Source organism: Falco naumanni, chromosome 3 (genome assembly GCF_017639655.2).
Source record: "Falco naumanni isolate bFalNau1 chromosome 3, bFalNau1.pat, whole genome shotgun sequence".
NCBI lineage: Eukaryota > Metazoa > Chordata > Aves > Falconiformes > Falconidae > Falco > Falco naumanni.
The window spans coordinates 79,212,671-79,239,372 of record NC_054056.1 but is presented as its reverse complement, the minus strand read 5'-3'; the positions used below and the strand labels follow the sequence as shown (position 1 = coordinate 79,239,372).

The 26,702-nt window shown below is 37.0% G+C and overlaps 1 protein-coding gene across 2 annotated transcripts in view; it reads right to left on the bottom strand.

The window, feature by feature from the left end:
* PREX2 (phosphatidylinositol-3,4,5-trisphosphate dependent Rac exchange factor 2) overlaps positions 1-26,702 on the bottom strand; it is a 181,113-nt gene that overhangs the window by 97,116 nt on the left and 57,295 nt on the right. For both annotated transcript variants that reach the window (XM_040587069.1, XM_040587070.1), the window contains 5 exons: positions 19,833-19,966; positions 15,427-15,530; positions 8,224-8,373; positions 4,597-4,741; positions 2,938-3,038 (listed from right to left, as the gene is read on the bottom strand). In XM_040587069.1, the coding sequence (XP_040443003.1) occupies positions 2,938-3,038; positions 4,597-4,741; positions 8,224-8,373; positions 15,427-15,530; positions 19,833-19,966 (634 nt within the window). The remainder of the gene's footprint in view (positions 1-2,937; positions 3,039-4,596; positions 4,742-8,223; positions 8,374-15,426; positions 15,531-19,832; positions 19,967-26,702) is intronic.

Genomic DNA, 26,702 nt, shown 5'->3' with positions numbered 1-26,702 from the left:
TCTTCATTAATCAGAGTAACAGGCCTGACAATGTCAGATAATTCTTCTGTGCGTGCCTTCCTATACCAAGTGATTAAACCATCATACATTGTTCTCTTCAAAAAATTTAGTTAGGCATCATAAACTTTGTATAGTCAAGTGGCTTCTGTCTGCATCATTTTTCATGCCCTTCCAAGCTTTTCAGTATCTCCACACATCATCTGATACATGGACATAAAAATTGGACTCCATATGTTAAGTGGTTTCACCAGCATCATGTGCAAGAGCAAAATAACTTCTCTACCTGTATTCAATATATCTACTAACAGTAAAGCCCAAAACACTATCCCAACTGATTGAACTGATGGTTCATGATAAGGTAATTATACAAAATAACCCCTAAGTTCTTTCACATATCATTGCTTCTCAATACATCAACTACAGACTACAAAATTTTCACATGTAATACCTAGTATAATTATCTAAATTAATTTTAATGGAATATGAATTTAACTCAGCAAAAAATATATCTTCTAGTTCTGTAATTAAAAAAAAATAATCCTGCTTTTGAAGGAGAAAAAATATGTTCAACTAGATTAACATACATTAAGAGTTTTTAAAACCAGCAGCTACAGAAAATAGAAAAACCATAACCAGGACAGTATTGCCTAAGGCCAGATTGTTCCTCGCTTTACAGAGATGCACTGGGAAGGAACCAGGACTACAAAGCACCTTTACATTCTTGCATGAGCATGATGAACACAGCAGACTATACCCTTCAAGGAACACGAGCACCACTCTGTCTTTGCAACCTCTACTTAAACACAGTGCACCAGACACTAAAGGAGCAGGTCTACAGAGCTCACACTTCCTGACTTTTAAACATTTAAAGCTGATAGAACACTGCATTACCACTGAAATAAGGAACCCCAGGCTGCTTTGCTTGTCACTCCCAACAATGTACCTATATTTTGTCTTGGGACAAATATTTATATGGCACACGCTACGAAAAAGGGAACTGATCCAGGTTTAAACTGGTCTTTTCTTCTACTTTTTTTTTTTTTTTTTTTTTTTTTGCCAGGGTAATTTTGACTCAGTCCAAGGAATCGCACAGACATGTAAATATCTATTGATAACACTATCTGGTATTCAGATTCTTTTTGTAACTACAAAGCTTTTTACTGCCTTGAGAGGAAGCTTCCATTTCTAATAAGCAGCAGCAAGAAACTGGACAGAGTATCTCAGCCCATTGGCTAATAAAAGTCATTTCAGATATTAGTGAATGCCACTAGGTGGATTCAAAATAGCAACATACAAATAGATTCTCCCCTTCTGCAAAACCGGGGACACACACACACACACACACACACCCCAACATGGGAAAACCATAATTTTTCTACTTGCAAGAGATCAAACACCAGGAAATAAAACAATGTCCATCACAACACGGTTCTGTCACTGCTAGAATGAAGCCCAGCACAGTGAAAATAATGGCCAGCACAGTGAATACGCAGTCTAACAAAGCCCTCTATAACATTTGCAATGTGAGTAACAGCCAAACTTTCTTTCTCCCTTGCTCCCTCTGTGAAACAGATGGTTCATTCAACTTATTTTAAGAATTCTATTTTCACTGAACCACAGCTGGATCCACTATTCAAGTAGCATGTCTGGCTCCCATTTCTATGCTCTAATATAATTACCCTTTTATTTCATGAAATTACACAATATTCATTTAACTCTGTATTGAGAAAGTCTATGAGTGTATTTGGGATATAAATTACAAGATCAGGAGAAGAATCTTTAGCAACAGAATCATTCCATTGAAAACAATTCTATGTGTAGTAAACATAATAGCATCTGACATTTGATGATGGCGGAGGAAAACCATGTAGACTGACATTAAAGAATTAAAGACTACATGACTACGGATGAATAACCTTAATGTTTTTCCTCCTACTTTGCATATGTTTAAAATGCACACAGCTAAGTGGCACTCCCACTTTTTTTCCAGTCAAAGATACTGAAAACATTGTGGCAAAGAACTTTAAAAAGTTAAGTATTAAATTAATTGCTGGTTAAATTATTAAAATGTATATTATCAATGATTCCGTCTAAATATACACCCTAGATCTATGCTGGAACAGTAGCTAACTTCACAACTGTTTCAGTATTTGTTTTTCTTTAAGTGGCATGTAAGCCAAACATGGCTACAAAAGTAAGAGTTTCTCCAGCTCATTTATGTGATCCTCTTGGACTGTACCTTGTAAAAGTGACAGAGATGAGGACCTGCACTGGTAAGAGAAAAATGTTACCAATGCAAATTACCTTCAGAAATCAAACCTTCTTACTGGCTTAAGAATTGAACCATTTCAGAAGAATACTTCTCTCCAGAATGACCTAAATGCAGATAGACTGACTGAAAGTTTCAGCATAAAAATACCAAATTTAGTAACTATACAATGTAGTGTAAGTAAGGCCATAAAAGTCAACAGATTTAACTGTTGGGTTCTAGGTTGGATTCCACTAGCTCCACTTGTAATACCAAACAGATGAGCAGGCACATTTATCAAGAGCCAACTGTGACTCACTCTCTTCTACAATTCTTAATTGAACATGTATCCCTAGAAAGCCTGGCCTTAATAAAAGTTTTAAAATGTTAAAAGCAATCTACCATTCCCTGTTCCCCCAGAATTTATTTTTGTTTACAAGAAAATAGCAATGTTTCTCTAGGTCTCTTAGCAATGTTGTGATCCCAACAGCATAGATGTAATCTGATTAAATTAATGGAGTCTGTCCCAGGAAATCTGCTAGCCATGGACAATGACCCCATGAGGTCCCTGCAAGGATATAACGCAGATTCAACAAACATTAACATGACCATCTTTTTGTCAAAATTAAGTCCACTCTAATTACAACAATTACTTTGAAAGCAAGTAAGTTTAAACTAATTATATTTACCATGATGGATAATGCCATTCTCTAATAAAGCTTGGCCAAGATGAACACCTTCTTCAGATTTGTGTATCTCTCCAATTTCCAACAACCATGACACAAATTCACTGAAATAAAAACAGATATAAAGAACAAATTTTAAATATCATGTGACCAGTTCTACTACATTCCCCTCTCAGTTACCAGTGTTTCTTACTAATCTAGTAACTGATTCTTAGGCATAATGCTCTTCAGAATGTCATATCACCTTTAAAAAACCCACTCATTTTAACTTTATTATTTCATCATACATACATAAGGTTCCCCTTGAGATGTCTTGTCTTACTCAGAAGTTTTGCCTGTATGAAGTTTACCCTGTACACGGTAAAGACTTGCCATGCTTCCTGGGATTTCCTTAACTAGCACAGACACATCTGACCAGTCAAATATAAGACAATCCCAGGCATACCTACTGCACCTGCCCAGGGCAGATATGCCATGAAGGCAGAACATAATCCCAGTATGACAGAACAGTACGCTTGTGACTTCCCAGGTGTGTCAAGACACATTGATATCCTGAGCATATACACAAAGTACATACTGCATGTGCAGGAAATACCTGGCTTCTATCACAAGAAACCTGATGCAGTTCAGAGACAGCAAATCTACAGCATGTAAGATATTTGCATGCATGTTACAAATCAAAAGAACAGTGTAGAGAGGTCGTGCAAAATTCACATTCATGGATTTTAACCGGTGACCTGGGAACCAGCGAAAGCCTACTTCAAAAGCGTCCACTTCAAAGGTAGCATAGAAAAGCAGCCATTTAATGGTAGGTTTAAATGTTTCACAAACGGCTCCTCACCATCAGTGTATTCATTACCTGCTTCCAACAACTTCACTGAAGGAACATGATTCAACCACAACATTAATCTTAATCCTGGTTTCAGTTCTTATCAGCTATGTGTCTTCTGACAGTACATGAAAATCTCTCAAGTTTCATTTCCACATTTGAAGCCACTGAGTATCTTCACTATGTTTGCGTAAAAGTCGCTGTACTTTATAAAAATACTTTCTACACTTAACTCTTACGGTCAAATGAAATAAGTGATAAACCCTCTGCCCCTCAAATTCATTTTTGGGTCATATACACATTTTTAGAGTCTCTATGGCTTTCTGTTTCTCTTGCATTTAGTCTTCTTAAGTCATAGGTATTATATGGCATTATAAAGATCCTCCTGATAACAGGGGTAAATTTTTAAACATGTAAACTTTATTTAGTAACTCTGTCCCTCACATTCAGGCAAGAGGAGGACAGAAACAGTCTTAGAGACAGAGATTGTTTAAAGTGGAATAAAGCAAATTTGATATTCTAAACCAGGCATTTCAGAGACAAAATGCATCAAACAAGCTGGGAATTGTTTCTTTAAAGAAACTATTTTATTTAATGCATTTTCACATTTTCAACATATCTTTGCAGTCTTGTTCCTTTAATAAAGCTACTTTAGGAATACGAGTAAACATATTTACATTTCAGGCAGACTAATTTACATTTTGGTTAAATTCTGGGAGTCAAATAGGCCTAACAGATATTGCAAATAAAGCACAGTTTCCGTAGCATCCCAAAGAAGATTTAAAATGTGGTTTTAGCTGGTAAAAAGTCATACTATGAAATGCATATAATACCTTCCAAGAAAGCATTTGGGGAAAGTGGTTAATTTCCTCTTCCTGTCTTTGATGAGATTCCCTTGTTTGCACATCATTTTGTACAGTCTTTCTCCTTGCTCAGAGATCATCACCCAAGTGTCCTGTTCCATGCCCAATTTTAAACCTGACAAAAACACATTAACATTTTATGAAGTGATATTGCCATTATATTTTAGTGTCTTCCCCAAATAAAGAAGCAATACCAATATTTTACATACAGAAAAAGTAAAGGAACCGTTTCCACAGTTATTCTCACAATTAAGTTAAATCATAAACATCTGAACTTCGTAATGCATAACCAAATGATATCTTTACGTTCTTCATAGTGAAGTTAAACTGTTACTATATTGTCATCATGACTGATATTGTAGTAATAAATACTAATGACGTGATTTTTAGACCAGTATATGAACGTTTCAAAGGGAGTAGTCATGTCTTCACAAGTTTAAAAGAAAAGGGCCTTGGTTTTGCTCTTATCATGTGATAATAAAAATGTTTTCACTTAAAGGAAACTTTTTCAAATTTCCAATTACTAGTTATTCATAATACATTTGTTAGTTTCACCTAAGAATAATTCACCCCTTTTTCACAAAAGCATTTACACAACTTATTTTTCTTCTCCTCAGGATTTTTACAACAGCAGAAAGGGGTTTGTTCCAAGATTTCTTACTGGTTTATATTCCTCTGTTTCTCTTCTGGAGAAAATCATCATGTCTTCTAAGTAACAGATGATCAAAACCAGTTTGTGTTGAATTATGCATCCTACTGGCCACTCACAGAAGCTTGTGCTTCCAAGGAATACCACAGATCTTAATAATCCATGTGATTTCTCAATAAACAATTATTAATTCTGGACAAATCCACAGATTTCTCAAATGTCTTGTGCACATGTTCTCAGTTTCTGTTCAGATTTTCACATTTTTAAAACTATAACTGTACACATTCAATCTAAGTAACAGTCTGCCACTTCTTCAGTTCTGAAAATATTGCCAGAAAAAAATGTACCTGTCATGAGAAAAAGCTAACAATGGTACTGGACACAGATAAAAGGAGTCTCTCTCATTATCCATGAGCCAGATAGTGTTGATGCCACACAGATAAAACCTCGTGTATTGCTGGGAAAAGAAAACTTCACTGCTATGCTACTTTTGGAGCTCATAGGATGTTGATGCTCTTATTTCTATTGGCTGTTTGAATCAGGTCACCACAGCACCATCAGTCTTAAAGATGACCACCTTTTGAATAAATTTCTGTAACTAACTGAATGCTTCAGTTGGTTACAGAAAAGCCCCAAAAGTGACAGAAAGACTTCCTAGCAAAACGTTTCCAATTTAGCTTGATTTCTTTCCTAGCAAGAAAATACAATCTATAAAGTCATCCCAGTTGATAATTCAATTACAGCCACTGAAATCTTTGCTAAAATACCTCATTCAGGGCATTCTCTCCCTTTTGCTCAGCTTCTGCTATATGGATTCCAAATAAAAGTGTAAGTTGAATTTCTCTAAGAACCCTGAATCTCTGAGTCTCCCAACATGAATGGCGTAGCAAGCCCCAGCTACATGGAACACTCAAGCTGTATTTCTGTGCCTCACTCCTGCTCCACATGCTGTATTTACCTAATCTGGAGATCACTGCAACCTGTGTGAGAGATGTGGAGTCTACAGGACCGCTACAAAAAAATGCATGGGCACAAATGGCACAACCAGGATAGAGTCACTCACATGAGCCTCACCCCTAGCCCAAGAGTTCTGGGAAGTGTGTTCTTGATTTAGTTGATCTCAGACTTGCAAAAGAGACAAAACACTGTTTTCACATGTGCAGTCACTTAGACTTCAGTGTAATTGCCTATATATACACACACACAAACAGGTTCTATGTCTCACCAAGTTAACATACAATTAAAGCATCTCTATGTTCATAGTGAATGGGAAAGTGTTACAGGTACATTTAGATATAGTATTTGAATTCTAAAAAGAGAGGTGTTTGATTCCCAAGTTGTTTGGCAACTTGATTGCAATTAAGCTGATGCACCTCCTGCTTTGCAAGAAGTGTTAATACAGACATTTTAAAAAAAAATCACTGTGCTGGAGAAGGTAAGATAAATGTATATATTCATACACTAACAGAGATCTTCAAGAACTACTTTTGAAGATTTTGTGTTGCAAACTAAGTGTATACAAAATCCCCTCCTCCTCCTTTCATGGTTGTCTCCTTGGTGGCAAACCCACTGAGAATGCCAGGATCTGAAAATTTCCCTGAATCATTGGATGCTAAAATCCATGGCTTGACTTTGGGATGGTGACCTCTGTCCTCAAGCTTGGCAGGCTTTGGTGCACACTCACCTCAACTACCAGCTGCTCAATAGTATAATGTGAAGTAGAAAGAATACTTCAACATAAAATACTCCTACTTACTCTGTTTCTTACCTAAATGTATCAAGAGTCTAGAGGAGCTAAGAAACTTCACAGTGAAGTGCAACTTCTTAAAAACCTTTTCAGCCAGTTTCAGACAAGGCCCCATTGAGAAGCAGACAAACCTGTTTTTTGTTGTATTTGACACCATCTTAATCATATTGCTTTTTCATTTGTTATTTTTAAAATGTTAAGTTTTTAGAGGCATCTAAGGCATCATTTTAGCTTTTCTACTATTAATTCCTGATGTCACTATTAATTAGCCGGCGCTCAGACACCCTAGTTGAAACTCTGGTCCTACGGAAGATGTCCTACAAACATTCAGTATTCAACTTCAGAAGACAGAAGAATGTACTGCTGGTCTCCATTTACAATGGAGGCACAAATCAATGTCTACTGCAACAGGTGACACAAAATCTGCACAGACCAGGAAAAAAATCTCAGATCTAACTACAGCATCATCTTTTCCTTCAATAACAAGGCTCCAAACATCATTATTGATTAGGATATTTTAGCTTGCAAATGAAATTAGCTCCAGAAGATGATGATGCATCATCTTTCCCTGGTCCTACTTTGTTCTGTGTTCATCTTGAATACATGAGTTTATTCATGGTTGCATTTGAGATCAGGACTATATTTCAACCAAGTATTCTTCCAATGTAATTTAGTTATTCAAAAAGACATTTTTCGTCAATGGTGATTTCTTACTTTCTTGGAGATGGAAGAATACATCAAAGAAGAGGTTGTGGGTATATTCTGTACCATTTCATGTTGGATCATCTGCATGAAGATCCAACACAGACAACCTGCTCATTTCAGTGATTCAAAAAGCTAGTCACAAAAGGGAAGCAAAGCATACAAATCCCACAAGACATTTAGAATAGACCGTCATATATTACAAACCATAACAGTACACAGGCCTCAGTGAAATAATACTGGTTGAGGATCAGCTGCAAAATCATAGATTAAATCATCTCCCCACTTCCAAAACAGCATTCGCTACCAGCCTACATGATTCAAGCCATTATGCCCTTCCCAATACAAGTTTGATTTATTTTTTCCAAGGTGGTATTCATAAACCTTAGCTGAACCTGACACCACAAGTTTGCCTAGCAGTTGTTTTTGCTTTATATCCCAACATAAAAATACAGCATGGATTTCCGGCAAAGCAACACAAGGAGGTTTATTAACCTACCTTTTCTCCTCTCTCGCTCTTTCAAAATAGCTTCCAGCCATTCTTGCTTCTCTTCAGGGGTTTTTGCCATGCATACAAACCATTTGTTCTTTGCTGTGTTGTGGATCTTCCAGCCATTAATAACAGTGTGGCCACTGCTGTGATAGTCAGCTGGGAATAGACAGAATGGCTTAAAGAGCACCAATACTTAAAAAAGCAACAGTTTCTATAATTACTAAGAACTCTTTACACATAAAGCTCAGGAAATAAAGAAGAATAAAAATTAACTTAAAGTTATCTGTGCTGCTTGTGAACTATGTTATAACTTAATAAGCTGTACTTTTAATAAATAATGTCCTTCTTAAAATGTAACAGAGAATTGCCTAGCATATGGAAGAAGGTATAAACTTAACACTAAAACAGGCAGAGTCCTATTAAAAGAACAGATGATGGTACTTTGAGTACTTTTGTTCATGTTAAACTGTAATAAATAATTCCTTTAAAAAGCAGCATTGTGGTTTTGCCCCTTAAATCACTCAAAGCTGCTGTACTGATTGAATGATTTACTATTAAAATGTTAAAAGGACTAAATATACAGGGGGGGAAATACAATTTCTGTATGACAAGTAAACATATTATATAGATTTGATATCTCTTTACTGGTTACCTGAATAAAAAAATATCTACACTTATTTGTTAAAACAAGTTGAAATACAATACAAGATTTACCCTGATTTAAAAAAAAAATGCATCAACAAAATGCATAATTTTTTAAATACATTCCTAACAGCCTTATGTTCAGTATGCACATTATAGGAGAGAGGTAACAATTGCTGATGTCCTTAGATATCTTGAACTTCTGACTTTTAACATGTAAACACTATGTTATAAAAATCAGACAATTTACTACTTATTAGTCTTTCTTCACTTCTATAACACTTGATTTTAACATGCTAGTCCATAAATCTTCCTCAGAAATTAGCTAAACAGACTTCCTCTCCAAAACTAACACTCCTGAATATCCTTCACTATGATTACATGCATTTCCTGGGGGAAAATTTTAAGCCATAAATGCCTCATGATAACAAATGTATTTTTTTGCATAAAATACAGATTAAAACTAGAACTAGCAACCACCGTACAAAATACTAAGAAAATCAAAAGGTCAACATTTTCTCACCACAAACTTTCATTAAGAGGCAAGAAAGTCCTAGGGCCAGCCCTGACCTACTGTAATAAGTACAGAGCTTTTTTCTTTGTAAATATTTTTCATAATTCAGCCCTATTTTGTATAATGAGATGGGATTTTCCAAAACTGAAACCCTTGCTGACATGCTTGCTAAGATTTATCATAAATCTCAGCAGACATGCTAGTATCCTTTCAATAACTCTGCATTTTAATTAGATGGAAAGCAGCCAAGCTTTGTATACTGGGCTGGGAAATGTCAGGATCTACTAGGAACTCATGAGACTGATGGCTAATTTCTAAACCAACAAAACTGTCTAGTATTCAAAGTGTGTAAAGAAAGCACAAGCAAGTCTGGGGGGGGGGGAACAAACTAAGTTATTTCTGCAACATCATGTTTATATCACCTATTTATCATGTTTTTATTCACATAACATATACATTATATTCTTTGTGCCTTTAAAAACACTGTTTCAAGAAAACTAGCCATCATATGGTGACATGCAATGTCAGAAAATTGGAGTCACAAATCAGTGAAAGGAAAGAAGCCTCAGACAGAAGCTCTCAGCTGACAGACCACAGACCTTTGGAGATCAGAGGCACAGCTGGAGGAAGGAAGGTTAAGGTCCTTTGTATTATTTGAGCATATACTTCCAAATCTTGCAATATGGCACTAGCTGCACCTTTTAGTTTATTTATTAAGCTACAGGCTAATACATATAAAACTACATAGGGTGATATTTTTCCTGTGGTCTTTGTTATTGTATATATCTATCAGCACAACACCCATGTAATGAAGGCAAATATTATGATTTCTAATGCAGTGAACTGCAGCAGTTAAAATTGTGGCCAAAAAGGTAAAAAATGATGGCTCAGACTCAAAAATAGATTTAGATCCTCGCATTTCACTCTGGACAGGAAACTGGTATCCACTTAAGCAGTTTAGTTTGGAAAAAATGGCTCATCCAGCCACTTGAGTATCTCTATGTAAAGATGACATTTTAAACGTGCAGCATGCTTGGCATCTGAAACTGTAACTGCAGGGTCAAGAACACTGGCAGTTTGACCACATTTATCTCATGCCACTACAAACTTGTCCAAATTCTGTGAAAAGCCCAATAACCTAGCCAGGTACTAAGATTGCCTAATGTGCACAGATGGCAATGTTTTCAAGTGGAGAAAAACGGGTGGCTATCACCCAGTTTTGCAATAGTAACACACTCCTGTGATGGCCAGCTCAATTTCAATCTCTGCCTTTAACTGCAACACCCCTGCTTTCTCTTTTGTTCCCCACGTTCCCCATGACTACAATTCTCCAAGGTTCCCATGAGCAATTTGTTCTCCCCAGTACACCCATGCCCATAGTCTCCTGAAAAGTATTTCAGCATTACACTATCATCCCATATAAACTCATACCTTTTTTTGGACTGGTTATGGAACAAAATCTCACCAACAGCTGTGGACATACCGGCCAGCCAGTCAGCCAGCAGGTATGAAAGTTCTGACTGGCCAGCTGCATAGGATATATGCACACTCTTCACATCAAGGCAGTAACAGCTGCCAGTCAGGCTAAACAAAGGATCTGCAAACCTGACATAATAGTTACAGAAGGAGGAAGAGCATGAGACTTCATGTTGCCCCATGCAAAGTCTGAATAAGCATGCTTAACAAATCATTAACCCTCCAACTTCCCAAGAAAAGGTGACAAAAGATGAGAAAAGATACTTGGTAATACATTCAGGTTTGCCATTTGAACTGTAATATATTGTTCAACATTCAAGACTCAAACCTTTGAGAGATGCCTATGAAGCTATTTGTTACAGCCATATACAATAGATTATTTTTCTTCTCTTGAAGTACCAAACAGAAATCTCTGTATTGAGGTACTTCTAAGCTTCTCAGACTTTAAGTTCTTAGGAGCACTGATGCTCAGAAATACCAAGGAAATAACTGCTGCATAATATCATTCCTTTCCCCCTCTGTATACTTTCTGATGCAGTCTCTGGTTACTATTAGCATGTAGTGCTTTTTCTATATTGTGCCTCATTTCAAGATAACAGGGGACAGAACTAAGATAATATAAGCAACCATAAATCTGGAATTTCCTAAGTCTCAAGTGCTTGTATTCGTAAACTGAATAACATTCACTTAATGGCAGATGAATGCCTTTATAGATATACTTTTCTCTCAAAACTGAACTTTAAAAACTGAACACAGAAAAAACAATACCATCACAATATACCAAATTTCTAATACTTGCAAGTGGTTGCGTAGCCACATTGTTTTAAGAACACAAATAGTCTGCCCTAATAAGTAATACACATTCCACTTTAATCAGTGCAATCAAAAAAAACCCAGAGTGCTTCATGATGTTGAAACAAAAAAGAAAGCTTACACCAACTGCACTGCTCAGCCAAGGCCTAATTTCATCAAAGAAAAATTGCTTTTCAGAAAAAGCTTTGTTAATTTCTGTAGGCATGTCATTAGCATGACAATAAATCACACTGGGAATCTGTTTTCCTATTTCTGTGCTTCTACTTAAGAACAACGAAAACTACATTCCTACATCTATCAATGCTGAGAGCGAATGCTCGTGTTCCGCAGAGCCTTATGGTTCCTTATACCAAGTGAACAGAGGATCCCCAAATCTACTGTAAAGAACTGTGGAAGCATCATCTGGACTCAAAAGTCTAATGTTTACAGACATTTAGAGACCCATGAAGAGTACACGAGAAAGAGTCATGCATAGATACGAATATATAAGTACTCTGCACGCAGAGCTTCCACATAGAAAGTGATCAGTAATTGATGATTAAGGAAAATAAAATAATACAATGCCAAAAAAAAGCACATGCAAAGCTAACGTGAATGAGGTTCAGACAGCCAGACTACTACACTTCTGAGTGAGATGAGACAAAGAATACAGCCCAATAGCACCAGGTTACAGTTCAAATGTGGATGACTACAGGGAATAAAAAACAAGACATCTGGGTGCAACACAGAACAGTAAAGAAACCAAGACAAAGCAAGGTTAAAGAAGGGCATCATGACCGAGTGAAAGAAAAAGTATCAGTGTGAGGAGAGGGAATACACTTCTGACCAGAAGGAAGGAAAAATTAATTATTTTTTTCTAAAGCAGGGGGAGAGGGTGGCAAGAAAAGGGCAGAAAGGTGCTACAGGCCCAGGAAACAGCACAGACATTTCCACATTTCAAAGAGAACCATAGAAAGGAGGGGTAAAATAGCTATAATTTCAAGAAAAAAAATACTTTAGGATATTGGACAAACTGAAATGCAGGTGGAAAATGCGAGGATATGGGGAAAAAAGCAGGTAAAAATAACCATAGAATCATAGAATAGTTTGGCTTAGAAGGGACCTTTAAAGGTTATCTAGTCCAATTCCCCAATAATAAGCAGGGGTGTCTTCAACTAGATCAGGTTGCTCAGAGTCCTGTCCAACCAGACCTTCGATGTTTCATGGATGGGGCACCTGCCACCCTAATAATTTAGAAATCAAAATAACCAAACCATTAACTGATGTTTCATAAGTGTGGAAAGGAGGACAGATTTTAGACACGTTGCATATATAAAGGCAACAAGATTTGATATAGCTCAGGAGAGCAAGTGGGAAGGAAGCACAACAGCCTCCAGTAAAATGTGCGAGGCTGTAGGAAATGGGGATGGTAGCAAAATGTCCTGTGGCTGGAGGAAATCAGACTACTGGTGTCTGGAATAGAAAGGAAGATGATTTGTGCTTAGCCAAATTATACTTGAAGATTCACTGAGAAAGAAAACAAGTAAGAAGGAAAACTGATGGTGTGACAGGGATCAAGGATTGAATAGCTACAACAAACAAATGAAGAAAGGTGGGACAGATTTGAGAAAGGCAGGGCAGTCATGGAAGGAGGAAAAAAAGAAGTATTTGCTAAAGCCAACACTAAAAGCATGGCAGTATCTGGTATCAGAACCAGTGAAAGAAAAGAGATACAGAATTCTTGGGGTATTCATCAGGAAGAGTATGGTGGGTATAAGCCTCTGTGGCCACAGTAATGTCAAGATTTCTAAGTAAAGAGATACCCTCTTAGAAAGTGACATAACGGAAACAGGAAAACTGTCTCCTATTTCTAAAGCATGTAATAATAATACATAACACAAAAGACTGAAACACTCAACTTTCTTTTTTTGCATAAAAAAAGGCATTGACTGAAATTTCATACCAATAAAGCTAACAATTGGGCAGGAATACAGGCCAGAAAAGGGAAACAGCAGCATATAGAATATTGGATAAATTATATTCAAGTCAATAAGAATTGATGAAATTCCTTACAGTGTACCCACAGATATCTCTAGCCCATTAATTAAATTTGTGGGCCTGGTAAAGCACATAGCCTGAAACAGATGTTAAGGAGTTCTTACAAAAAAATGTATAAAAAACGAAGAGAATTAACCAAGTGTGACACCACAGTGCTCTACCTTATGTTCAGCATTTTCCCCTAGTTCTACCAAGAGCTTAAACAGTTCAGCAATAGCTTTGTTGATGGCACCCAGGCAAGAAGCACTGCGTGAACTTTCAGGAACAAGACATGAATTCTGTATGCTTAATAAGTTGTGGAAATAGTAAGACAAAATTCAGTACAGAAAATAAAGTAATCATTAGGACCTACTCTCAGATATTAATACAGTATAAACCAGAATGGAAAAGGCACCAGTAATGCACAAAAGGATCTGGTGTGGGATTCTGAAACACAAACTAAAAAATCAAAAATAATGCTCTCAGAAAAGCTAGACTATCCTGGGATTAGTAACAGACATCCCACATGCAGCACTACAGTAATTATTCTCTTCCACTTGGCACCAGTAAAGTTTCAGCTCTGGACACTTCATAATGTAACAAACTAGGGGGAAAAAAACAAACCAAAATTCCAAAAGACACAAAAAGTAATAAAAACTTAGAAAACATGACCCATGGCAACAGGTTGAAAGACTTAAAAAGAAGAGATGGAGGACAGACAGAATAGTCTTCCAATAAACTGGTTTGTCGCAAAAAGAGCAATAGTCAAACAGTTCTCCAAGTCTACCCAGTAGAATAAGTGAGCAAACTGTTTTTAAAACAAGGAACACAATTTCAAAAATTCTTGATTTTAAAGAAATATTTAACTTATACTAAGGATTTCTATGAAGCTTACTTGAGCTGTAGGATCCTTGTCATTAATGCTCAATTTTAGAAAGAAACTACATTAAGAAATGCTTGGAATCCATAGATGTAGGACAAACCTAATGCTACTTTTAAATCAGGAGAAGTAATATATAACTCACATAAATTTCCTCCAGACCTACATATTTGCAATGCCACTGCAGGTTTCACGCCACCACCACCCCCTTTTTTTTTATAATTTTACATTAAATAGCTGAAAATGATTACGGTTTTCCTTATTAATCATAAGGAAATTATAACAGTTAAGCTCAAACGTTAAACTCAAGTTTCTAAAACAAAAATTGACATTTCTATGACTACTTTGGTTTTTCACTTTTCTAATGTGTGTCAGGAAAATTCAAGCAATCACAGGGATTATATCCCTAAAGGTATTAAAAACATCCTTCCTTTTTTCTTAAACACTTATTTTACAATTTCAGTATTTATGGTGTTTGAGGTTTCATTCCAACAGAGGTAACTATTCCGTTTGCTTTTACAAATATATCATATACCTAGGGATAATATCGTTTAAGAGCACTGGAATGCTGTAAAGTGAAGTTAAATATATGATTTCAGCTGAGCAACAAATGTCACTTTATTTTATTACTCTGTTCATGTTTGTGTAAAACAGTCATCTACAACTGCCCAGCTAATAATGTATGAAAGCAATGATCTGTCACAGGAGCAGAGTTTTGATACAAGCAGATAGTGCTCTTAAAGTGGCATCTTACTCTTTCTTTCTGAGTATAAGAAGCACCCTCCATTCTCAAAGAAATCACAAAGCTGCATTTGATTTCAGCACCTCAAAAGACTGCTCTGTTAATGAGCAACACAAATATACTCACCTGTCCCATCATCTACATTCTCTACTTCCATCACTTCTGTATTTATCCTGCCCCGAAAAAGGTAACGGTGGCCATCTGTAGACGCTTTGCTGTTCTTCAATCGCCTGATAAAAGAAAGAGCAGGTAGGCATGTCATCCACCACGTTTTTCTATGTTTCTGCACCACTACCTGTACATGTAGCATTTAAAGACTACTGTAAGAATCACAATACATTTATACATGTGCAGTTGAACTGTGGAAACCGTTGCTGAATGGGGCACTGCTGATCCTAATGCAAACAACATCCATCTCTGGTACGACTAAGCTGCAAATTGGTGGCTGACATGAGAGTTTATCAGGGAAGTCCCAATCTGTAAAAGCTCTGTCCCACCACTTTGGTACCTATATGCCGCTGTCTGCCATCAAAGACAAAATACTGTACTGAGAGGATCTTTCCTCCTAAATGATGCAGCCTCCTTATGCTAGTCAAGAAATTCAACACAAGGGTAGCATGACTGAAAAAATGAAATAAGAACACCTTTGGATATGAATCTCGACCTACCCATATTAGCCTCATAAATGGCATTTATGCATGGAAGAATAAAGACGACATTCTTTCTGCCTCACATAAGGGTTAACCAAGAATTACAATTCAGAATTGCCAAAATTTTGTGGCAGTTTCACAGTGGTATATTCCAAAGCAGTGTGCACTGCTGTAACTCTGTCCTCAGTGAAGTCAAGGCCTTTTGAGAACCCCAGCTGTAAGTAGGTTTTCCCACCTTAGACAAGCTAGAGATGATTTTTCTGAACATTTTTGCCTATAACGGTGGTAAAGAGTGTATATCAAACAAAGGTATAATCATCTGAATTCTGACCTTCACTCACTCCAGACAGGTACTAAACTTCAGAAAATGACATGCTTCTCAAACATTACAGTCTAATGAATAATCTAATATGACATAAATTTCTTATTCAAAAATTGAATAATATATTTTTCAAAAAACAAAACAGCACCAAGCATAAAGGTTCAGTATTACATACTTTTTTCTCTTAAAAGTGAAGTAAATCTAATAATTCTAGTGACCTTTGTACCTATGAACCCAAATTTAGCAATCCACATTTATACAACTCCACAGCAAAAGGATGCTTTAAAATTACACAAAATACCTCATATTATAAAAATAGGTCAATTTTTGTAAAATTTCCAAAATACAAACCTCCTGTGAGCAACACTTTCTTTACCTACTTGCCAATCAATACCCAAAGTATCTTGCTGGCATATAACTAATTCATTTCCCACCATAAACTCTGAAACCATGTTCTAAGTTGAGTTATTCTCATGTCATCAGAGACGTCACCATGTGACATCCAACTACATGTCACCCAACGACATGTAGGACATGGTTGCTCAAAACTAAAGAAATCGCAGACCTGTTATGTGTTTTGAGATTTTTCACCTAATAGTGCATTTTAACTAGAATACGGCTACAAAAATAAGTAATTCATAGGTGGACAAGTGAAAAGATACTACGTAATCAGTAATTTAATTGTAATTGTCAGACAACAAAATCTAGCAAAAATTAGAAATTTTGAGAATAGCTTAGTTTATATTTAACCAGTCTACATAAAAATGCAACTGAGAAGTTTTAGGAGGATATCCTTGAAATAAATTCAGTATTCAACACTAGGTATAATCACAAGGTTCTTAAATGGTTCCTACTATGACTGTTCCAAATGTTCTGCAACCTAAGCAAGAGTTGAAACAAAAACAAAGGAGTGATTCACTATAGCTAGTGAAGTATAAATGATCTATCTTCTCACATGTAAATGCTTCCCTGTTAACAGAGTATTCTATAGGAGGAAACAATATTGACTGAGGAAGATTTTTAAACCTTCCTTAGGATTAGTCAGCAGCTTCTTCAGTGGTAACCTACTGGGAAAAAAAATATTTTCCAGTCCAGTCTGAATAAAGTTCTTACAGAACAAGCTCAGCAGCTTTACCATGTGGAAAGGTCCCTACAAGACATTCTTTATCACTAAGGTTCACGGCTACTTTCCACAATTACCACTTTCTACACCACATACTGATGAGTCTCATCTTCCCAACATATTGTTTCAGCAAGAAGCTCCACAAGTGCTACAGTGAATCTAACCACAAGTCTACCATAGAATCATGAAATCATTTAGGCTGGAAAAGACCCTTAAGATCAAGTCCAACCATTAACCTAACGCTGCCAAGTCCACCACTAAACCACATCCCTAAGGGCCACATCTACACAACTTTTAAATACCTCCAGGGACGGTGACTCAACCGCCTCCCTTGGGAGCCTGTTCCAGTGCTTGACAACCCTTTCGGTGAAGAAATTTTCCCCACTATCCATCCCAAACTTCCCCTGGTGCAACTTGAGGCTGTTTCTTCTTGTTCTGCCACTTGTTCCTTGGGAGAAGAGACCAACCCCCACCCTGCTACAACCTCCTTTAAGGTAGTTGTAGAGAGCAATAAGGTCCCCCCTTGAGCCTCCTTTTCTCCAGGCCAAACACCCCCAGTTCCTCCAGCCGCCCCTCATAAGCCTTGTGCTCCAGCCCCTCCACCAGCTTCGCTGCCCGTCTCTGGACACGCTCCAGCCCCTCAATGTCCCTCCTGCAGTGAGGGGCCCAAACCTGAACACGGCATTCGAGGGGCGGCCTCACCAGTGCCCAGTGCAGGGGGACGGTCACATCCCTATAGTTAGCACAGAAGGAGAGTGATATCCATCCCTTAGCCACCTGCTCTTATGTATGACAAAATGAGTACAAGCATAAACTTATTTGGGAAAATAATTTTTAAAGAATTTAAAATAATACTTTTGAATGATGAGACCTATGCAAAACCTCATATGAAAAATACCATATATAAACTATGTAGCACAGCAAACAACAAGGGTTGCTAATAAGATTTTAAAGCCTTAATGAAAAATTGGTCTCAGATTTGTGCATTTTATGCATAAACTTCCATTTACTTTGATGGTTGTAGCTGTATATGTACTACTGATATTACAACTAGACTACGCAACACATGCTGTGGTACACAGATATAAGACTTCTGGTCTTTGTTATCCAGCCCTCCTATCTCCATCCCTCTCATCTGCTCCCACCAAAAACAGGTAGCAAGAAGAAGACAAAAAGCACACACTATTCCCCACACATAGCTAAAGCAATGGGAGAGGAGGAAATCATTATGTCATCAGGCTGCCCTCAGTCTTTTCATCCCAAAGCTGATGGTGCTGGGTGCTCCCACATGCTGGACTGCATGACCAGCTACCTTCACTCAGATGCACTAAGCGTACATTTTGGCATTAACATTTCACTTGACCATCCTCTCATGTACAGCCCTCAAAAGCAGCTGGGTCAGGATTCATCCTTTAAATAGGACCACTGCCAAGCCAGAGCACTAATCTAAACAAATTGATATTACAGGTGCAGAGAAAAACATCTTTCATCTGCATGCTACAGACAATCCAGGGTAGTAGTAAAAGACAGTTGGGGGAAAAAAAGGATGAAAGCTGGCTATCAAATCTGGAACCACCCTTGAAAATCTTGCAGCACTCACACTGATCCAATGGACATGGCGGGGGTGATGACCGTAGAACCTGGATTTATAAAGCTACTACTGTTTCAGCAGTTGCAGTCAGTTTCTCAACCAGACACTAAGGTCAATGATGGGAGTTTCCTCTGACACCATTCACAAGTGTGCAGAGACAGAGCAAAGATAATGGTACTCAGCAGCGCTGTTAAGAGACCATACTCAAGGTCTTTCACGTATCTAGGATTCTATCAAGGATCTATACAGTAATATGTATTCAGTGGCTACTCAAATACAAGTTCTGGGTCAAAGAAAGAAGCAGTTCCAAGAGGGATGCATGTACACAGAGGTCTTATTCCTCAGAAGCATAAGAGCACCAAATACTAACTGCAGAAGCTTACTGCTAAACTAAGGTATTGCTCCTTGCAATGCAGCAAGCAGCAGCTTCCTGGCTGTTTTCCCTGATTAGAAATACAAGGCTTGAAACTCTTGAATCTGTAAAGATTTATTTTATAGCATAAGCCATAATACTCATTTCTCTGAACTGAAAATTCAGTCTGTTGACCCTTCGCATAAGAGAATGAGGCCACCACATATAAACCTGTTGTGGAAGACTGACAAAACAGGTTGTGTGTCCCTTTCATCATTTGGATTCTGCATTCATATAAAATATTTCCAATGTTTGAATTAAATATACTTCTCTTTGGGTGACAGTTCCCCTCTAAAAATGCTGACTTTTATATTGCAATTAACTGCAGTAAACACATTGGTGGTGTTCAAATATTCTTATGAAAGAGCATACAAAGGATTAGCTCTGCTGTGAGAAAAATACATTATTTTTGAAAGTATAAATTAATCATTTACCTGTGCTTTTTTTTGCAGTAGACCAAAAGGTTATCAAAAAGAAAAAATATCCTCTCTTGGATATTTCCTGCTGAAATTTTCAGTAGTAGTCCACTTCGCAGCATTTCTGTGCACGTATCTGTGATGTTGGACCCCTAAAATCAATTGGAAAGAGATTATTTTTTTATTCTGCGAGAACTGAAGGACTCTGCACCAATTAAGGAAAAGTTTCTTATACAAACTTACAATCATAATGATTCTCTGGAAACGCCAAGAATAAAATTCATGGTAATTTATTACATTGTAATTAAATAATAATTTCTAATGATGCTTAACACCAGCTTTGTATTCATTCAGTATTGCCATTAACTGGAGAGGGTGTGTGGTTTAATTGCTAAAGTTTCCAAATTGTATTACGTATGTGCACAAGATCACTCCTGAAAAATCAGGCCAACTTCATACAACAACTCTTATCCTCAGTAACTTTACTATTTAGTCAGAAATGTCTGACATAATCCATGCCAAGATGAATCTGGAAGCTGAAGCAACCTGTAACTTGAACATCATCAAGGGTATATATTTCTACATTAAATAAAGCTAAACACAAAATCAAAAAACAGCTAAGTTTAAAAGTCAGGCAAACTATTAGTGGCCCATACAACTAAGACTGTCTAGCATACTTCCTCATAACACAATCTCAAGACATCAGAATTCTGCTAAGCTTAAATGTTTCGAACGAAACTTGTCATGCCTCATTTTTACTTCAAGGTAGATCATTCTTTCAGGCGTTTTCATAAAGGTTAATGAAAAAGAAGCAACTAACACAGCTTAACATTTTCCTCAAAATACTTCTGTGAAAAAGTCATGGCATTTCTACGCCTTATAAAGAGAAATTTACCTCTCAAGAAAGCCTGCCTTGAATTCAGAGGTGTATTTTGCTATTCTGAAAATCCACGTGCTTGTGGGGCAAAGCTCCTGTCCAAGAGCTATATGCATCCAGCCATGTGACCTTATTGATAACTATGCCTGCTGGCTGCATCAAGCATACCCATCCATGGCTCGAGGAGTTTCCTAACTTGAGGCAGTCAACAGCCAGCTTGGAAAACCCACAAAAGCTAGGACTTTCCTTTCAACTACAGATGTTCTGAGTGACTTATGCCTGCAATAGCTGTAGTTACTTCCTCTTCTTGATCTAACCACAGTAGCCCAAAGGAAAATGCAATTAAGAGCCAAGAAGCAATCATGGGTTCTGCTCTCAGCTCTTCATCTTACCATTCGTCCTTTGTACATCACATCCCTGAATATTGAGCAATAGCTCAGACTGTTCTGAGGCGAATGCAGTCTGTTTACAGAGATGATAAGAGACATGGCACAGCCATCACACTGGAACACAATTCAGGTCTCTAAATAAAGCAGCTTCAGCATCAGAATTAACTACCTACTCATTTCCATTTAGGATCGAACAGAGCCAAAAATGAACATCATCTATAGAGACTACACCATACTTCCCTTCCTACGACAGCATCAGAACCAGAAGCTGGCACACTAATTTTACAGTGTTATTTAAAACCAAATATTGGAGCACCTTAAAAGTACACTCAGTAATATAAGTTGAGCACAATTTAGGGCTGTACTTAATGCTTGCTGACCACAACTACAGAAAAGCAGATAATTTTGTTCCATTCTATTTCATTGTCTTTGTGTATTAAAAGGAGTAAACAATATCTGATTCTGCTTTTAAAATTTGCTGGAATAGTACTTAATTTGCATTTTAAAAGGATAGATATTTTTTAAACGTTTCTTGTTTGTTTTCACAGAAAACTTCAGCTTTGCTGGAAAGTTGGGGTTATTTTGTAGGGAAGCCAAAAAAATTCAGCTTAAGGCTTCAAAATTGTATCAGCAGTTTCAGCTTTCTACAAAAGGGTCTATTTTTTTCATAGAAAGGGTCTTATGAAAACATTTCATCTCTTTTTACTTAAAAATTTCATTTTCACTGTAGAAAAATACAATATCTTTCCAACAGTCCTAGAAAGATCTGTTACTTGCCTGCATCAAGTTATAAAATACCATATTTTATACATATTTAAAACGTATATAATTCAGGCTACGTGAATCATCAGGATTTACTTCATTCATGATTCAAGTTCAACATTACAATACGGCAGTGAAAATTATCTGTATCACATTACTACCCTTTGCTACTGCTTTCATCTTCATTTTCTTCCTTTCCTAATATAAACTGCTAAATGACGAAAAAAACATTCTTTTTTTCCCTTGGAGGCCCTCCTATCCAAACACTGAACAGCGTTAAGTTCACTTATCAGATACCTTCTGACAAGATCACAACCTGTGCTGGTGTGGCCACAGGTCAGTGAATTTTGTTACTGCTGGTTTATCTGCTGAATTCCAGGGAATAAGGTAACAGGATCAGAAGCCACATCTGGCTGTCCTACATAAGCCTGCTAGTGGAGAAAAAAACCCTGCCAACCTCTTGCCTATGTAACACTGTAAGGGTCAGCCTGTTCCTAGACTTCAGGTGGGCATGGAGTTGAAAGGAAGAGGAAGGGCATATTATGTGAAAACACTGCTGTCTATACACCTGGGGTGAGCGCTTCCTTTAGGGATGAAAAACATGATGAAAAAAGGATAAAGCAGAGGGCACACAAGCACTACCATATCCACCATGCAATTCAAACGAGGACTGACAACTACAACAATGATTTCATGAAGGATGTAGCTACACCTTGAACCTCCACATGGCTTTAAAGCAGGAGCACCAAGCTATAGTTGACATGCAGCCCAGCAGGATAATTCATTTATCCAACTCCGAGCTGTCTCTTTCATAGGGAAAGGTTTGAGGCTGCAGTAACAGATGAGACATCATTCTTGTCCCAGAAGCAGGTGAGGCTATCTACTGCACAGCTAAAACTGAACTATACTACCTACAAGCCATACTTTTCTAACAAATATTATGAAAACCTTCTAACGCAAGCATGTTTTTACTAAATGTTTCAATTGAAATTACCATGGAAATCTCAAATATGAGCAATATGGACCTGGAAAGTAATTTGCTATTTCAAAGATTTCATGAATACGTACATTTATACTCAGGGCTTGTAAGGGAAGATCATGCAGTTGCTCAACCTAAATGTAAAATCATTACTACTACGCTACAATTCATGGTTCTACGCATTTAAATTACCCACAATTAGTACTGCTGGGGCATTTTCAGTGAAACCAGCATTTTTGTAATAGGTCAATTTGGAAATGCCATGTATTGTAGAAATAAACCTGTTTTAATCATCTTCCAACAAAACATATAAAGGATTCAATTGGAAAAAACTGACCTGCAAAGCAGGCTTATACTGTGAATCTAGATTAGGTTTTCCTCCATCTATCCTACTGAGTCACTGAAGACTCCAAACATCTAACTAGAGCAGTCCTCTCCTGTGGGTAGCACTAGTGCCAAGGACTCTGTGGTTTATCAAGACAGCTGGTGAGGAAGTTAAAAGCCTGCAGGCTGTTCAGGTAAAACTGCTTCTAGCAACCTTTGGCTGCCAGTCAGTCACCTATCATTCCACTAAGGCAAAGGCTCGGGCAAGAGGTCTGAAATGTGGGCTACCATGACTGTATCATAAAATAAATGCATTTAAAATGCACTGGAAGGAAAGAGACTATATGCAAGAAATTTAAAACAGGATTTTTTTGTTTTTAAAAAATCCTTAAGTCATTAAATACCCATCTTTGAGATTAAAATTTACGACTTTTATTACCTTGCAATGAAAAGCAGCATTTGTTGGTTTTGCTTGTTACAAAAGCTACTTATCTACATATTCCAGGCAAATTTCAGTCAAACACAGAGGTCTGACCATACTGATTCAGTGGCCAACACATTAACAGTGATGTCAGATTTTACAGATATTGACATACTCTTCAGTACTTGCACATGGGCATAGGAAATAGAAATAAAATAGGGGAAAGGGCCAAAATTTCTGGTGTTTATAACAGAAATCTCTATTAAAATACTACTTGCTGATATGGCGGAATGGAAAAGAACAAAATACCCCATGCTATTGTCACTAAATTGGTCCATGACTCACACTGTTGTTCAGTTTCCAGATCACAACAAATGCAACAACTTTATTTTTTCTTCTCTCACTGAAACATCCACGCAAATTTTACTGACAGACTCCTTCAGTTGCTGAGCCATTCTCCAGCTGAAACAGCCACCTACACAAGTTCTGAATTCAGGCCAATAAATTTAACCACTTAGGAAATTAAGTGAGAAAGAAAAATTTTAGTATAATGACTTTCTTGAAACAGATGTTCCATTTTTCCATGAATCTGTATTTTTATCATAATAAAGAAAAGCTTCACTTTGTGACACTTATGTATAGGAATTCAAGTCATGCTTTGATCAGATTCTAAAAATAGTCTGTATGTTTTTTTCCTTTCCTTCTAGTTGGGGCCAAGCAATGTGCTAAAGCATTTCCTTCTGGAAGGAAATCTCCAACAAGTTTGCCTCTTTATTTTTAGGCAATGCAGAAAACCAGATGTTTATTTAATTAAATCCACTCTCATACATTGCATTCAGAGGTTTTTTGTAGTTGTTGGGAATCATTCAAAATACGATTAGCTCTAATACATGCTCTGGGATTCTTACCATTTCAAGGACTAAATGTATATTATGTTTGAAAAGGATGTGCATATTAAGATCAGAGCAATTTTGCCAGATTGGGCACCCCGTGGTTGCCATATGATAATAGCAGACCTGATCAGCTAAACTACAATAAGCACCACATAACTCCACTGAAAACATAGTATTTTAAAACAATGATATTATTTCAGAGTTCAAGCACAAGTGAAATCCTAAATTTAAATTGGGGTGGAGGGTGGGGGTTGTGGGTACACAACAACCAAAGAAAAAAAAGCCACAAGTTTGGAAGGAAATTCCTATGTTACAGTTCACAGAACACATTCTGAGCAGACTGTTTCCCATGCTTCTGTCCGTATTGTTATCCTTTCTTATTGTTAGCTTGACTTATTAATATATTTCCAACAGCAAACATATTTACTACTGTATGCCTTACTAAGGGTTCAGAAGAAACAATGCAGGAAAGTGGATTCCCTTTTCAGGTTTAGAGGTTTGAGAACAGTCGGTTCTTAACCAACTTCCATGACTAATGATGCACTGAGTTAATAATACTGTAATTCTACACTGGAGAGCGTTCATTAAGATGGATTTGATAAATATCTGTAAGAGTCAGGCACTGAAATCAAGTAGAATAATATTAATCACTACAGTGCAGTACAAAATTTAATTGAAAAGCTGAAAATAATAGAAGGAATAAAGTCAGTGATAGGCAATAAGGATTATTTAACAAATTTCCTTGCCATAAAATATTCAGCACTATAAGCACTTAACTTGCTGTTGCTTCCATCATGAAGTTATTGTACAAGCATGTCTAATGCATTTTAATTTCACATACATTAATCTTTCCAAGTTATTGCTGATGTCAGCAAGTTCAAGCTAATTAAAAAAAAGACACTTATTTTCACCTAGTCTAAAAAAATCAGCTGTGAAGATATTGCTTCTTTTGGAAAGTGTTAGGTCAACTAGACCTCCTCTCAATTACATCATTTAGAGGTTTACTTTATCTAACTAATCCTTTGTTTTTCAAAATCCTAGAAATGATATCATAGCGTGAGTACACACACACAAGTCATTTGTCTTTAATGACGCTTTTGTTTTTATAAATAATTAAGATTGAAGATTAAAACTAAATGTAGAAAGGCTTGTCTGAATACAAACCAGTAATTATATAGCTTATTTACTTGCTAAAATTCCTTCTCTTGAGGCACAGTGAATTTTTGTGGAAGGTGCTATACTAACAGTCCTGTACCAAATGATTACAGTGCCCTGAACTCCAGCATAAGAGGGTTGCTGTGCTCTAATTATACCTAGCCCAATTACAGAAATTGAGCTGTCCTTGAAAATGCTGCTACACAGGAAAAATACCTTGAGTGATACATTTCAAATCCCACAATGCACTGAAGTAACACAAAGAATTCTGATTAAAGTAAAACTGGTTGCTTAATCCATGTTTACAATTAATCAAATCTTCCCGTACTACTCAATTAACAACAAACCAAAAGTTTGCATAAGTCCACAGATCAGGAGATCTCATGTGGAGCAGACAGGAAATAATACTGTGGTGTCATGGGCAGTATTTAGGAGGTTCTTTGTTCAGCACAATTTTTATGCTTACTTCAGATAGTTACTTGTTCTGCTGAACTCTTCTGGAAAGCATCGGAGAGACTGAATCCACTGCTGCAGAACCAGAGTGTGTACTTAGGCACAGCAAGTTCAAGAAACAGCAGGTGGCAAGGAGGAGATGTAGAGAGGGAACAGAACTGTGTAGACACTATTTTTTCTTTCTGATGTTTTATCTATTACTATGAGCATCTACTTAAAAGTTGACCCTTCTAATCAATATTCTAGTTTTTAGTTGTCACACTTCCTGACAAACTGTGTCAGTTGAAGTTCAGACAGGTCTATCTCAAAGCTTTCTCTGACTCAGTGTCCCATCAGTGTCCCTAATCCTTTCTTTTCTCTGCACTGTACAAATGCCGTTTCCCACTACACAGCTGAAAGATCAGGTCTCAGTCTATCAGACTACCATGTAAAAAATACCTTTTCCTTGCTACCTTTTCCAGTCAGCAAGCCTTCCACAGAGCTTAAAGGTACAAAAATATCTTTCTCTAGTTCTTAAGTATCTCTCTTAGGAAGAGAAGTAGCACATTTGAGCAAACCATTCAAAAAAGGAAGAACTACTTCCATGTTGAAATTTGTGTCTGAAAAAAAAAAGTGTATTACATTCAAAATGGAGT